Here is a 15,695-nt window from a genome sequence, read left to right as displayed (position 1 = left end):
CTAATTTTAGAACATTTTCATCACTCCCGAAACAAGCACCATACCCATCAGCAGTCACTCCCCATTCTTGCCCCCGGCCCCCACCCCAGCTACTAATCTGCTTTCTGTCTGTATAGTTTTATCTATTCTGAACTTTTCATATAAACTGAATAATACAACATGTGGTCTTTGCATCTACCTTCGTTCAGTTAGCATAACGTTTTCAAAGTTTATTCATGTTACAGCATGTATCAGTATTTCATTCCTTTTTATTCCCGAATAATATTCTATTATATAAGTATACATTTTGTTTATCCAATCATCAAGTGATGGATATTTGGGTTGTTTTCACTTTTTGGCTATAATGAATGATGCTACTATAAACATTTGTATACAAGTTTTTTGTGGACATTAGGTTCTCATATCTCTTGGGTATATACCTAGGAGTGAAATTTCTGGCTCATATGGTAACTAAATGTTTAACATTTTGGGGAACTGCCAGACTGTTTTCTAAAGTGTTTGCACCATTTTACATTCCCACAAGTAGTGCATGAGGGTTCCAATTTCTCCACATGCTCACTAACCCTTGTTATTATCTTTTTGATTACAGCCATCCTAGTAGGTGAAGTAGTATCTCATTGTGGTTTTGACTTGAATTTCACTGATAGCTAATGATGTTGAGTATCTTTTCATGTGATTATTGGCCATCTGCATATATTCTTTGGAGAAATGTCTGTCCAGATCCTTACCTATTTTTAAAATGGGGTTATCTTTTTATTATTGCTTTATAAGAGTTCTTTATATGATCTGGATTCAGGTGCATTATGAGATATATGATTTGCAAATGTATTCTCCCATTCCGTGGGCTCTTTTTTCTCTTTCTTGATGATGTACTTTGAAGTACAAAAGTTTTTTTTCTTAATTGATAAAATCAACTTTATTATTTATTTTTTATCATTGCTTGTGCTTTTGGTGTCATATCTAAGAAACTACTGCTTAACCTTCTGAATACTTTTACATAATTACTATCTAAATCTATAAATGATGTAACACTCTTCAATAGGTTGAAGTAAACAACTTATGTTGTTTCAGCCAACATCAGTTAAGGGTTCCCATTTGTCCACATCCTTGCCAAACCTTGACAATCTCAGACTGTTAATTATTTTGCCAATCTGTTAACCACAACTTGGTAGCTCATATTATTTTAACTTGCATTTCTCTATTTATTTAGCTTCTTTTCCTATATTTCCATTTTCTTCTCTGTGAATGGCCTGCCACTTTTAATTTTTTGTATTTTTCTCATTTTTGAAGACATTCTTTACAAACGATAATATTTCTGAGTTACGTCTTACAACATCCTTTCCAAGTGTGTAAGCCGTCCTTTTGCTTATGATTTGCTTTGTTGAACTATTATTAATTTTACTGTTAAGAAATTCTAATATATTTTATCTTTTGTGTTTTTGCATCTTTTTTTAACTTCAAGTTATATAAATAGTCTCCTCTAAGAGACACTGTATTGTATAGCTGCTAACGGAATGGACACAAGAACCAGGCTGTCTTGATTTGAATCTAGACTCTACCATGTATTAACTTTCTAATCTGAAACAAATTATTTAACCTCTCAGAATCTATTTCCTCATTTACAGGATGAGGATAACAAAAAGTCCTATCTCATGTTCTGTGGAACTCAAATGGGTTAATATATGTGAAGTGTTTAGAAGAATACTTAGAACATTAGCTCTTATTATTTTCTTCAAAACATTTCCAATTTGTGCATTTTACATTTAGCTTTCTAATGTACTTAGAGCTGATTTTTATACATGGTATGAGATGAGGTTTTCATATGGTGCACCTTTCTCCACTGATAGACAGTATCCCCTCTGACATATATTTTTTTCTCACGTATAGGACTCTCTATTATGTTCCATCAGTCTATGTCTGCCCATGGCCGTAACACATTATTTTAATTACTATAGCTACTAAACTGTAAAACCAGAGTAAGTTTTTATATCTAGAAGAACAAGTATCCCCATGTTGCTCTGTGCTTAACATCTACAAATGCAGACATTCACAAATTAAAAAATAACAAAGCTGCCATCTATATCCTTGGATTTGTGAATTATAAAATCACAAATGAAATACATTATACATTAGTTATCTATTAGATGATTAGTATTTAATGTAACTATAAGAATGCTGCTTTCTTTTTTACCCCAGACCCTTTTTATTTTATTTTATAGATAATAAGGTAATGAAAGCCACAGGAATAATAAACAAAGAATCTAGACTAAGAAGTAAAACATTATAGAACTTCTAGGGGTTAACTTTGCTCAAGTATCTTGTAAGCAAAAATAGGTGATATGAAATCCTCAAAAGATTTTTCAAACCCCTTAAGTGGCAAATATAAGAATCAAAACAAAGCCACAGAACAAAAAACCACGTATTCTCATTCAGTTCGCAAAACCATGGTCTGGATTCACAGTCACTAAAGAAATAGTTGATGGAGAGGTAGAAAAATTAGGATAAACACTACAGACATTTTACCTGCTAAAGACAGTTCATCAGTTATTCTAAAACATTCTACAGCAACTGCCCCAAACCATAAAATCCAATATGTAAATCTAAAGGATCCCAGTAGGAGTGATCCCTACAATGGACAGGAACAATGACCGTGTAATGTCAGCATCAGGAAACAAACCTGGAGAGGTGTCAGCACACACTCAGTGTAAAGCTGCAGGTCACATGTCCTGTGTGCAGTCAGAACTACTCAGGATACTTTACAAGTAACCTCTTTAGCTTAACATTTGCAGGAAATCTCAGGAAGAAAAAAAAGGGAAGGATGCTCCATTCTTCACTGCCAGATGCAAGTTTTTTTCCTAGAAAATAACTCAAATGTGCTCCTAACTTTGTCTTCTTCTCACCTCAGATGGTGAGGTATTGTGGCTCACAACAAACCGTGTAAAGCTTCATTGTCATGAGCACTAAATTACGACAGCCTAAATGTGGTTGAATGTAGAGCACTTTTTACAAACTTACTATGCATTATAATATATAGGAAAATCAAAGCAGAAGTTATCAACTCTGAGCTTTATTCATACACTGGAATATTTATTCATGGTGATGGTGGTATATGTCTTTGTAATCTCTCTCTTAAATAAAATGTTCATGTGGCAAAGACTTTGTTTGGACTTCCTAAACATTTAGCCTAAATGGCAATCCTAAAGTCAGATTTAAATGTCATTCCTAAAAGAATAAGAACTAAAACTCTGACATCCCAAGTTCTGGTTCTGGCTCTAGAAGTAAGAGTGAGACTTTAGATAAGTCACCTAACAACTGTGTGCCTCATTTTCCTCACTAGTAAAAACGAGAAAACACAAGCAGATCATTAAAATTAACTAGGTCTTTTTCACATAGGAGTGTAGGTGCCTGTAGCGTATATTTCTCCTGGGTTTACTTTAGGTCGTGTAAACGTTTGTTTATATAATGGCACTTTATTTTCTGTTAAAGGAAACCTTCAGCTCCATCATCCCACACACAAACTACTTCCGTTCTTACTTGAAAGGAAATTCCTTTTCAAGGTTCACAGTACATTAGAGACAGCTGCATTGCTGAGCTTCCTCCAAAAACTTTAAAAAGCTGCAGATGTAGCCTAGGCATGATGTGGATCACGGAATGAGACAATTCCAAGCATTTAGATTGCCCCTTCCCTTATCCTCTTTTAATGTTATATTTTCTGGGGGGTCACCTGCCTACATTAAGTGGTGTGTGTGTGTGTGTGTGTGTGCATGTGTGTGTTTATTTTAAATCAGGCCCCTGAGGTAATGCAGGAGCTCTCTAAAGTGACTATCTTGAGTGCTAATTTCCAAAGCAAGATAAGGTAAAAAGTACATTTCCAGTTAATGACATTTTAACAACAGACAGTCACCACCTATTAACTTCCAAAGAGGCAACCCTCCCATCAACCACATAGTCCCTGGGTATGTCTCCACACTGCCCTGGAACTCCCAAGTGTTTGTCTGGAAAACTCAATTCTGGACTCAAAACCAGCAAAACAAGAATACTAAATGAGGGGACTAAGAAGTCTGGCAGAGAACTTTTCCAGCAGAAGCAACGAAGAGAGTTATGACTTGGCTTATTTCCAGAACAGTACCCAAAAGGACCTATATCGCCACAGAGACAGACTACTTTCATTGGGAACAACATGCAAAACATAACTGGAGATGGAGGTAGGCGCAGGAGCAACCCAAAAACAATGCAGTGCTCTCTGAGGGGGGTTCACAGCGCCGAGCCTATAGGAAATTTGGGAGTCTCATATCTATTTCACTCTTCCAGAAATCCTTCAGTTCATACTTGGATTGTTCCAAGCAAATTAAGACTTACTATCGCTTCTTCATCTTTAGAGGCAATATTTTAATAGTCCTAGCACAATTGTTTTATTAAACAATAGATCATACTAATGTAATATTTTATGAAAGAACATCTAAACTGGATATGTGGGTAAGCTACTTTTGAAACAAATTCTGACAATTCCTTTTAAATACACATTAATAAAATAGGTTCTTGGCTTGGTCAGAAAAGGGGGGTTAGAGATTCTGTCTGTAGGTAAAGAACACTGAAATTTATTAACTCTAATCCAGTGTGTACCAAATCCCTTGGGGTAGCTTAATCAATTGCAGCTTTCTGGGCTCAGCTCCCAAATACTTGGTTTAGAAGATTTGGGATGGAGTACAGGGAACTGCATCTTAAAGATGACCTACAGTGATTCTGATGTAGGTAACAGACTGAACCATGCTGTGAGGAGAAGTGCAGATGGATGAATGCTGATAGCACACTGCTTACCAGTAGATTCCTAGTCAACAGCCATTGCAGCAAGGCCTCAGCCAGTGCTCACTGCAACATCTGCATAAAACCCTCAGGTCCCACCAACCAAGCCAGAAAGAGGCGGAAAATCACCTGATCCTCAATTCAAGTCTCCTCTGCCACACTGCACCAAGCTGCCACAAAGAAAACACATTGGCCAACTGCTCTATTATTGTTGGCGAGCAGAGAAATTTGCTCAAAACCTTTACAAATGAAACCCAGCTGTTTAAGCTCAATACCAGATGTCTTCTACAATGTGTGGCTTTGATAGATTAAATTGAGCATAAGAAGGAGATGAAATATATGAAAATCTAATTTGCAAGATGTTTGTCATTACGTCTGTTTAACAAAAAAAAGACAGAAAACTATATTTTTCACTGTAAGAGGTTAAGTAGGCTAGATTAATAATATTCATAATAACTACTAAAATACATATTATGCATAAACTGTTTAGTGTATATTCATAAAATCCAGGCCAAAAACAATCTGCAGAAATGTCCATTGAAAGACTGTCATATGTCCATGAAATCACATGATTTAGCATGAGGGTCCGTTTCCTTTAGACCCATCCCCCAATTTGAAGAGGTTTTCATTCAGGGCATAGGAAATTAAGTAGGAAATATTTAGTGATAGTTTCTGATTTCAATAAACTATAATAATTCTATCAAAACACAAATATAAGAAACATATGTGTGTGGCTATGTGCAAGAAAGCGTGGAAGTAAAAAGGCAATTTGTTTAGCAGCCTCAATTAAGTGGCATCTACCCTTCTTCTGTTACCATGTCAGGACAGAACTCTTTTTTGTTGCTGTTTTCCAGGTCACTGCACAGTTCTCAATAGCTTCAGCTGATTTCGGAGCCTAAGTTAAACTCAGAGAGCCACTCAAATATTCTTCCAGTGAGCTGCGGCACATTCCCTCACTCAAATGAGCTAAGAGTTTATGGGTAAATACAGCATATTACTCTTACAACATTAACCTTTTTTTTTTTTTAATATAGGAACATAAAAAGACTTTGTAATGGAATTTGAAAACAATTACTCCACTGAGCATATTAACTCTAACCAAGACAAACATTCAGTGGAGATTTAGCCCCATAAAAAAGTACATAATCATTAAAATTATACACAATTACAACTGGCAAGTTATTTTTTTTTCAGATTTGAAAAAAATATTGTCTTAGTTTTCTTTTAGAGAGAAACCAAAATAAAGCTAAGCACTTCAGCAAAGACATAGTTTGATCATGAATATTTCTACAAACATAACAAAAAGATAATTTCATGCAGAGTTTGCAAAACAAACCTGGTCTCTGATTTTCTGATACATGCTATTGGCCGTGGCACAGCTTATATCTGAAGAAAAAGAGAAATGGCCAGAAAAATTTTAAGATGCCTTGTTATATTAAATTGTCTCACACTTGGCTGATATCACATCGGTGCAGTTCCCACATCACTAAGTTCCACAATTGATGCAAAAGTGATGTAAGTCACTATTTCCTTAGATGTAAAACTTCCATTAAAATTGTGAAGATACCAAGATGAATACTGGGACGTTATGAACCACAGGATACTGTCAGGCAGTAAAAAACCATGAACCAAAGCCAGTTTTCTGCATGTACTCATGAGGTTTTGAAAAAGTGAATCAGATATGTACATGAATTTTCCTCTGGACTCCAGAAGGAATCAAAAGCATAATTTCAGACACTAAATTCCCAGAATCTGATCAAATGAAATATGAATATAGCTAGCCTCAAACTTGTGGCCCTTTTAGGGATCATAATGCAAAATTTATGAGATGTTCTTTATGAGACATAAAGTTGACAACTACTATTTTAATAAAGGAATGAAAATTATATGTAACAATCTGACAGAACTAAAGTCTGCCAAGGGATTACACTACTTGTTTCATGTATTATTTTGCCACCATCTTGATATCTTGAATTTCTATAGCATCTTTTATTTTAAAAAGCAAAAAATAATCTCATACCTCTTCATTTACTGTTAAAATAATTCTGTAGAAACTACATAAATACATTACCATTACTTTTGGTGGTAACATTTCTGGATACCAAAGTTCATGGAAAAAATGTTAAAGTATTTTTCATAATTTTTCTAAACATATACATAATAAATAAGTCACTTAGTGGCCAACAGGAGTTCATTATAGCAAAGGAGTATTGGAAGTGTTCCTATTGCTACTATACACGACAGTAACATCTGTTATCAGATGTCTTTGATTGTCAACCTAATTCAAAACCTCTTCTAGAAAAACCTTCCCTGCCCAGAGTGTCTTTTACTGTCTGGCGGCCATCTTGGTATTGGGTGACTCACATCCCAGTGGGTTACATTTGATTATTATAAGGGTCAGCAGCCAACCAAATTCTCTCTCCAAAAATTTAAAAGTAAGAGACAGTAAAATATTTACCAGTTAACTCTTGAGAGCAACACAAAAAAGGTCTTGGAATATCAGGGAATGCAGACACTATTTTAGGTCATGTGCAAAATAATGAGTTATGTCCAGGGATACAGACTCCTCTATATGCCAAGCGTTGCGCTATGCACTGGGGATACAACAATAAATAAAACGGACGGAGCTTTTTCCTCTAGGAAGCTGAGCTTCCAGCAGGAAGTGACATGTATAATGATAAATCATGATACGTACTACAAAGGAAAAGTAAAACAATGAGGGATTATATCAAGAGGATCTCATTTAATTTGGACTGTTAAGGAAAACTTAGTGACATTTAAGTAAATGGATAAGCAGAGTAGATAGGCAAAGAACTTTCCAAGCTGTGGAAACAGCGTATATGAAATACCTGAGGTGAGAAAAGGTTTGGGTCATTTGAGACAGTAAAAGGCCAATGTGGCTGATGATCCCTGAGTAGTGAGATGAGCTGCAAAGGCCCTCAGGGTTTCTCTGACACCACGCCTTGCAGGCCATATAAAAATCTGGATTTTACCCTAAATGCAAGTAGTGTCAATTACAGAATTTTAAACAGAAAAAAGGGAAGAGACCACAGAGGAAAGAAGAGGGGAATGTTCTTTATGACCAAAATATCAATACTAATAATGTGATTTTATATGAATAGTTAACTAATTATCAAAGGAGTGTGGTAGAGATGATACCAAGCAGAGAAATCAGTTAATCCAAAAGCCACAGCTTCTCTAGTGGTAAAAGGAAAATGGTGAGGCCCAGAAAGAAGAATTAGGTTATTCTGAGCACGTAGTCATGAAATCATCTTTAGATGTTTTAATATTAACATTTCCACACAAAAAAATCCATTATGATAGACAAAGTAACTATTTTACAGATGGATATAATAATCAAGACAAAAAAGTCCATCTAGACCTAAAATGTACCATAAGAAAGCTTGATAGATAATTTAGCTGATTAAGATAATTTTCCTATAACTAAATGTCAATACTTCATGTTATTTAAAGATTTGCCCAATGTCCTGTATGAATTCTAAAAATAGTTATGTATTTGAAAAGTTAAGGGAAAAAAATATTCATAAATTCGTTCCTGGCAGTTCTAAGTCAAAAAAAGATTTGTAAATCTTATTTCAGATTCAATTGGCTTACAAAGGCAAAAAAAAACGCTAATTTGAATTACTCTGATCTTTCTAATACCATTATTCTTCCAGAAGCCTTCATGTAGTTGTAATTTAAAGATTAAAATTATGTATGCAAAGATATTTGGATAGATAGACAGATATGACTTACATATATGGTTGTCACTACTATTTAAAGAACATAACTTCTCATAAAAAAGGTAAAACCAAATAATTTGAGCTTGTACTCGATAGTTATGTGAATGTCTATTATTAATCTACTCTGCAGAATTTAAGTGGAGAACTAGAGTTCAGCCACTCTCCTCCCAGGTAAATTACCACCAAGATCAAATTTCTTACATCTGTGATGCTCACAACTTACAGTTACTGCCCATTAATAGCCTGAGATTAATTGTTGGAAGTGCCACATAATAGCTGTAGGAGAAAACATTTTAAACACAGAACCACATTTATGCATTTAACAGCTGTGTTGGTCTAACAGTTCAGATTTTCACTATATTTTGCCATATGGTAACAAGGATCATTTTTCACTTAAAAATATTACCAAAAATTGACGCCCTATTGCTAACATTGCCATCCTAATTTTGAAACTACACCTTCACAGTCATGTTTGTTATTCTCCTGTTTCTGCATTCTCTATTTGCCTTAATTCTACTGAAAGTATTTAACAACACAGATTTTTTTAAATTTTAAATTAGTGTCAACCAGGTCAAACATGAATATTCCCATAGGAAACCTATGGAATATGACCTGGCAATGAAGAGGCAGGATGTACAATCTGGGTTATATAAAACTGCAGGGGCCAAGGAGACTAGGACCTATTTTTGGTCATCGACTTTGGGGATTTTCCTATATTCAAAAAGAGCTGATTCCTACTTCCTATCTCACCATTTTTTCCTGTAACTCTTTATTGACATAGAATTACTCCTAAAGACAAAAAGTTGGCTGCCAATTTTTATTTCAATTTGATTGCTATAATAATCTGTGACCATGATTTTATGGGGGGAAAAAACTGTAGAAATTTTCACATATACATTTAATAAGAAGCTAAATAAAAATCTCACCTTTTTAAATGCCAGAACATGAGGCCCATCCATGTCAGGAAGGGCACATTGTTGCCACCTACGTGTTAGAACAACAAACAGCGAGTCCTTTGGTTTTCAGGTCTGTCAATCTATCACCTTTATAACCTCACTAAATTCCTTTGGCAGAACTTAAGAATGGTAGTGACCAAAATGATGCTTTGATACTGTTTATACATTGCACAATAGTCATTAGGATTGCCTGTGATTCTCTACTGTGTTTTGAAAATAAAGGATTGGTAGTATAAATAGCTCAATCCTTAAAATAACACATTTCAAGTAGAAATGAACACTACAGATTTTCACTGTTACAGGTCATATTTTCCCTTTTAGAAGAAGGCAATTCCACATTTCATGATCCCTAGCTTTAAAAAACTGCATTTCTGAAGCAATCACAATGTGCCCATATAAAAAACACAAAGTTCAAACCTTCTACCAAGATGTACCCTTGCTTCCTTTTTTCTAAGCCTGGGTCTCCTCAAGTAAAACATTTAAGGTGAGATTTAAGCAGTGCTAAGATGTAGGTGGATGAACGTCCCTACACACAGGCCACCCTAGCCACTCTGCTCCAAACATGAGAAGCCTTTCCTTCCACTTCCTGCGACTCTCAGAGCTTTATACCATTTCAGGCAGAATTGGAACATCATATATGTTCCTTCCACATAGAACTTCTAGGTTTCCACCTAACTAACAAAATATTTTTATTAGCCTGAAGCTCACACTTTCTAAATGTCTCAAGCTGTCATTTTGAAACACATTTACTTTATTTAAATAAGGATTTTAAGGTCTCAGAACATTAATCTTGGCTTTGTCATTCACTAAAGAGTCATGACCTCTTGATTTGTCTGTGCTTCATGTTTACCTATTTTTGTGATCATCATTCTCACCGAAGTACACGCAGAATTAATGATCATAACATGTTACAAGTAGTCAATGAATATTTAACTTTGATAGTCAAAGTTCCTTAGTCTTGGTTAAACTCATAGTCCCTGTATATAGCACATTCGGTCTTCATCAGGGCAAAATTGTAAAAACCATGAAGCTTGTTTTTTATAAAAGATTACAGGTAGAGAAATTCCTTAAAAAAAAAAAGTTAAAAGTTCACTGGTGACAGTCCTGGGAATATAAATTGGGATTCAGTATGTTAATCACACTAAGATGAGCTATCAGATTCTTTCAAAATCTTGTCTCCATTTACTTTTCCAGCTTGGTTGTTTCCTATTCCTGCATAAATTAATATTATTAATAATGATACTAATAATAGCAACCTTCGTATAATACTACGCAGCAGACACTAGTCTAAGTGCTTTACGTGTATTTACTTATTTAGTAACCAAATCAACCCTAAGGTAAGTATTACTATTACCCCTATTTTACAGTTGAGAAAATTGAGCACCAATAAGATACCTAATTTGAGTTTACACATCAAGTAAGTGGTAAAGCTAAAATTCAAACCCAGGCATTCTGGGTCCAGAGTTCATACTCTTAATCACTACACCATACAATAAATTAGCAGAAACACACACCACACACACACACACAAACACACACAAACTCCGGACAGAGAGTTAAAAAGGTTATATTACTTAGAGGAAGGCAAGGAATGTCTCTGGGCTTCAACCTCCTCCTGCTATACAATATTATTTTAAGGTGCATTCTAAGCCTAGCATTTATGAGTCAAAGATTCAGTCTGTAGCATATGGCCTCTTTGCTTTTTATTGACGTAACTCAACAATGAATTCAGGTATTCATATGTTTCAAGGAAAATGCTACAAAGAACGAAAAATTACCTTCAGGCAATCAACAAATAGTAGTAGCATGAATAGAGGAATAAGAATTTCACCTCACATATATCATGCTTTGAGCTTCCTGGAACATTGTTAAGAAACAGTTTCCCTGAGGCCTTCCTATTCTCTTCTAGGAGGCACCAGATTACAAGAATTTTTGGAAAATAAACTAGCAGCCCAGGTAAATGAACTACCTATTGTTCCTTCATATCAATACACAAAACTCCTTGGAGTTATATTTATCTATACCAGAAATTAAAAGCATTTTTTCATGAAGCCAAGTCACAAAATGTAATATTTTAATAGTGTCATGGAATACTTTGAGATTATGAAAACATTAATCTTATAAGTGCCAATCAAAGTTCACGCCAACTGATAGTATATACTTCTCAAATAAACAGTATTGCCAAACTGGTTCTATAAAATGCATTCACAAGTACATGAGGTAGAACTGTAAATGTGTTTTGATCTCAGATACATTCTCTTTGTCACCTGGCTTAATTTTATAAAGCCACTATCTCCTTATTTCCAACCTCATGACCCCCTTGTTGCAAATCACTATCACAGACAGTTATTTCATATTCATTAAGTTCTCTTTCTCCTAACTTGAAAACAGCTCACCTACTTTTATAATTACTCTTTTATTTAAAATTTTCAAATAATTTTTAAAATTGCTATCCTTTAGTCAACTTTATACAGGAATAATTCTTCTGGACCAAATAATCATGAAGCAAGCCCCTGTTCTTAAATGTGAATAAACATGTGACATATTCACAAATTATAATTATTGCCATTATAAAACTAGAGATTTACTCAATGCATTCATGTAAAAATTGTAATGAACTTCAAAGTTAATTAGCTAACTTATAAAAATCTAACAGTATTCAAATTAAAATGATCAAAACAAAGTTTATTAGAATTGTTATTTTCTTAAATTATTCACATATAAACTGTCACAGTATATTGACAATCAACTTCATACTTAAAGTTCCAAACTGGATTGCATGTAATTCCTAATTGCTAGAGAAAACAGAAACTTTGAATCCTTTTAAAATTATTCTGATATACACTATCTAGAAAGTTTTGCCCTAATACAGAGAGCAGTTGGAGGATGGGGGTTTGAAATGTTTAGCCACTGAACTTCTGCCCTGAACTTTCCCTTCTGTGATAAAAGCCACGAAACCAGACATGAACGGCACCCCTTGTCAGCGCTGTACTGCCAGGCACTGATCTTACCCCTCGTGTGCACAGACAGAAGAATGAGCACGGAAAAGTGAAGCTGCCAGTTTAGTTCTCCCAGCCAACCCATTGCAGCAGGAGAGCAGTAAATGTGACCTGCCTGTTTAAGCCTCCTGTTTCTCGCCTTTCCTTCTTTCACTGGGACTCCTCTGCTGCCACTCTTGTCAGAGCTTCCAGCGAGCCTGCCAGCAAGCCTGAGACAGGACCGTGAAAGACAAGCCTGTTACAAACTGGTTCTGTCACCAGCGAGACTTCAACTGATCACCTCGTGGGGAGGACAACAAAGGGCGGTGAGGACCCCGGGCCGGATTGTTTTCTTAAGAAAGGAGCCTGACCCCGCTGCCCACACAAGGGCCTGCACGTGCGGGGGCTTCGCTCTGCACTGGCCATGTCGAAGTCCCCAAATCTCTCGGGTAGCTATGAAGGGATTTCAAAGCAATACACACCTATACTTGGCTGTCAGGAAATAGCTTACTTCTTTTGCCAAGGTTTTTTCTCTGCTAAGAATTGTAACTGCTCAGAATTGTAGTAAGACAAGGAGATATCAAATCTTTTCTCTGATGAAATGATAGAAATATTGCAACACATCAAAGTGTCATGTCATGGTAGTTTTCTCACACTACATCAACATTTAAATAATGAAGCAAACGCCTTTGATTCAAGTGCACCGATATGAAAAAGGGTCACATGTAAAAGACATCTTTAATGAATATTTCAAGTTAAAATATTTCAGTTAAGCTACTCAATTAATTTTAACTGACTATAGTTTGACGTTTCCTATGTAATAAAAAGGAGTACTGCAAACCTAACCAATCTTATTATGTAAATAAAACCACTGTAAGTTATTCAATTTTTTAGATTTTAACTGTATTTGTGCCTCAATGTAAACTATGAACATTTTGTAAAATTTCACCTTCCATGATATTCTGAGTGACCTTGTTCAACACTAGAGAACTTTTTAAAAGTCTATTTGTTTTCTTTTACTCTGGAAACTGTCAATAATAAAAGAACAGCAAGAAATCTAAATGAGTTGTCAGTAAGTGTAGAAACTGCAATGTCAACAAAGATACAAACAGAAGTAGTTATTAAACCTCACCAGTTTGCATGATAAAGGACTTGAGTATGAGAGCAGAGACATATTTCAATGGTTGTATCTAAGATATCAGAATGTGTTTACTGGATATTTTAAGAATTATTTTCCTGGAAAACAATCTCTGCCATCATCTCATTTTTGAGAGACATCCCTAGCCCACCACACACACACCAGCACCTCCCAGCACCACCCTGCTAGAAGCCATTCAAATCTATTCTCTAGCCTAGGGTAGCCCAACAATTGCTTTTTATGATTTTGTAAATACTATTATCAGTCCTTCACCCTCAATTCACACTTTCATGAGATGAAATTTAATAGAAATACGGTATTTTTAACCATATAGGAAATCTTGGAATATCGTAAGCTTAAGAAACTAAACATTTTGCATTTCATGGCAGCCATGCAACTTACTTGTCAAGAAAACATAAGTTGGGAGTGGTTAATGAAATAGTCTTTCAGTATCATTTATTCACATCTCTTTTAGCTAAGAAGGGAGATTGAGACATACTAAAATGAGTAAGAGTGATCAGGAGGAGAGAGGTAATATGTGGGAAAAGTAGACAAAAATCAAGCAATAGAAACTCTTGTTCAAACTTTCTACATCTGGCTCGGAGCCACATCACAACATGGTTCCACTGCCAGTTTGGAACCCAGCCTCGAGCTTTGGGACGAGGAATGAATGCCTGAAATGTGGGACAGCTCCCACTGCTCAATTTTCCCCAATATGGGCATCCATAAATGGTTCAAAGCATAAAGAGAGAATCGTTGCTCTCTCCCTAGAATCCTACTTCAGTTCAAAACAACTCATAACAGCAACCATTTCTGATTTTGTACTATGCCTAGCTGAAGTAAATGCACTCAAGAAGTTTATAATACCACAGAGAAAGTAATATATATAACAGAGAACTAAGTAAAAAATGTAAGATATTTTAAGATGAAGTGTCCTCAAATGCAATAAAGATGGAAAACCAGAGTCAGGAATGGATTAGACTGGGCCAAAAATTGAAGGGAGAGCTGGAGGCTGAAATATGAATTGAACTTATACAGCAATAGATGGAAACAAATTATAAGAGCAAGGATTAAAGGTAGGATTGAATATTTCATTTGTGCAATGGCATGAGAAGAAGAATCTTACTGGAGCAGACAGCTCCTATTAGTAAATGGTTGGAGAGAAAGCTAGACAGAGTGGAACCAGATTGTGCACGACTCTGAATGCAGTTTACAGCGTTTAGACTATATATTACGTAAATAACTAGAGGCCTTTGAGCAACTGACTGGCTTGATGAATTAAAAAAAAAGGATTAGGATTTCGGCATATAGGAAACTTCCAACTATGTGAGGAGAAGTGAAGATCGGATTAGAAGTGTGAGGAGAGAATTCCACTTAGTCAAACTTTTTGGTAATACAGATTTCTTTCTTGCACTTATAATACTAAGAAATTCAGATGTATCCCTATTAATTCCCTCCACTTTGCCTTTCTTGTTTAACACATGCTGGGTGCCAACACTGAAGGAGGTATTCTATAAAATGCATAATTAGGTTCCAGACAACTAGGCTCAAAAGACCTAATAAAACTCTTATAATGTAGATCAGAAATCTGGCTTAGCAAAACAATCCCGATTCGCATCATGAGCTAGCCCACTCACCTTAAAGTACACACTGAATGAGGCTTCAAAGAAAGTTCTGAGAGAATATTAAAAGAAAGGTCTCAGTTTGAAAATATACACAGGAGAGAAGGGCAGGGAAGGAGACAAGGAGGACTAGAGACAGCACTGCCAATATGAGAGGACATGTCATCGCTGCATCTCACTTGTAGAATCCTTACACGGCCCACCCCTTCCAGATTCACGGAGTCTGTGCTGTGGAGCAGAGAGAGCCTATCTGTGCTACCTGTGGAACCTTGGGCCAATTATTTAAACTCTCTGAGTTTGCTATTACCTAACTGTTACATGGATTAGACAAGTAAATGAATATGAACTTCTGTACACAGTGTCCAGAACTTAGGAGGACATCAGAAAACGGTCAGCAATTTCCTGACAACTCTCACTAATCACTCTCCTGCCTCCTGACAAAAAAAAATCCTTGT

At 35.7% G+C, this 15,695-nt stretch overlaps 1 protein-coding gene across 7 annotated transcripts in view; it reads right to left on the bottom strand.

Annotated features, from left to right (window-relative positions):
• BMPR1B (bone morphogenetic protein receptor type 1B) overlaps nt 1–15,695 on the bottom strand; it is a 382,986-nt gene that overhangs the window by 96,730 nt on the left and 270,561 nt on the right. Inside the window, exon 1 of one of the 7 annotated variants that reach the window (XM_004430977.3) lies at nt 12,514–12,613. The exons of the other annotated variants lie outside the window; for them this stretch is intronic. Coding sequence (XP_004431034.1) covers nt 12,514–12,586 — 73 coding nt within the window. The 5' untranslated portion in view covers nt 12,587–12,613. Of the gene's footprint in view, nt 1–12,513; nt 12,614–15,695 lie in introns of those variants that run through there. 7 annotated transcript variants of the gene reach the window in all.

Source organism: Ceratotherium simum, chromosome 8, assembly GCF_057802395.1.
Source record: "Ceratotherium simum simum isolate JZ-2026a chromosome 8, ASM5780239v1, whole genome shotgun sequence".
In the NCBI taxonomy this organism is placed as follows: domain Eukaryota; kingdom Metazoa; phylum Chordata; class Mammalia; order Perissodactyla; family Rhinocerotidae; genus Ceratotherium; species Ceratotherium simum.
The sequence above is the reverse complement of the archived record's forward strand: the minus strand, read 5'-3'. Positions and strand labels throughout refer to the sequence as shown.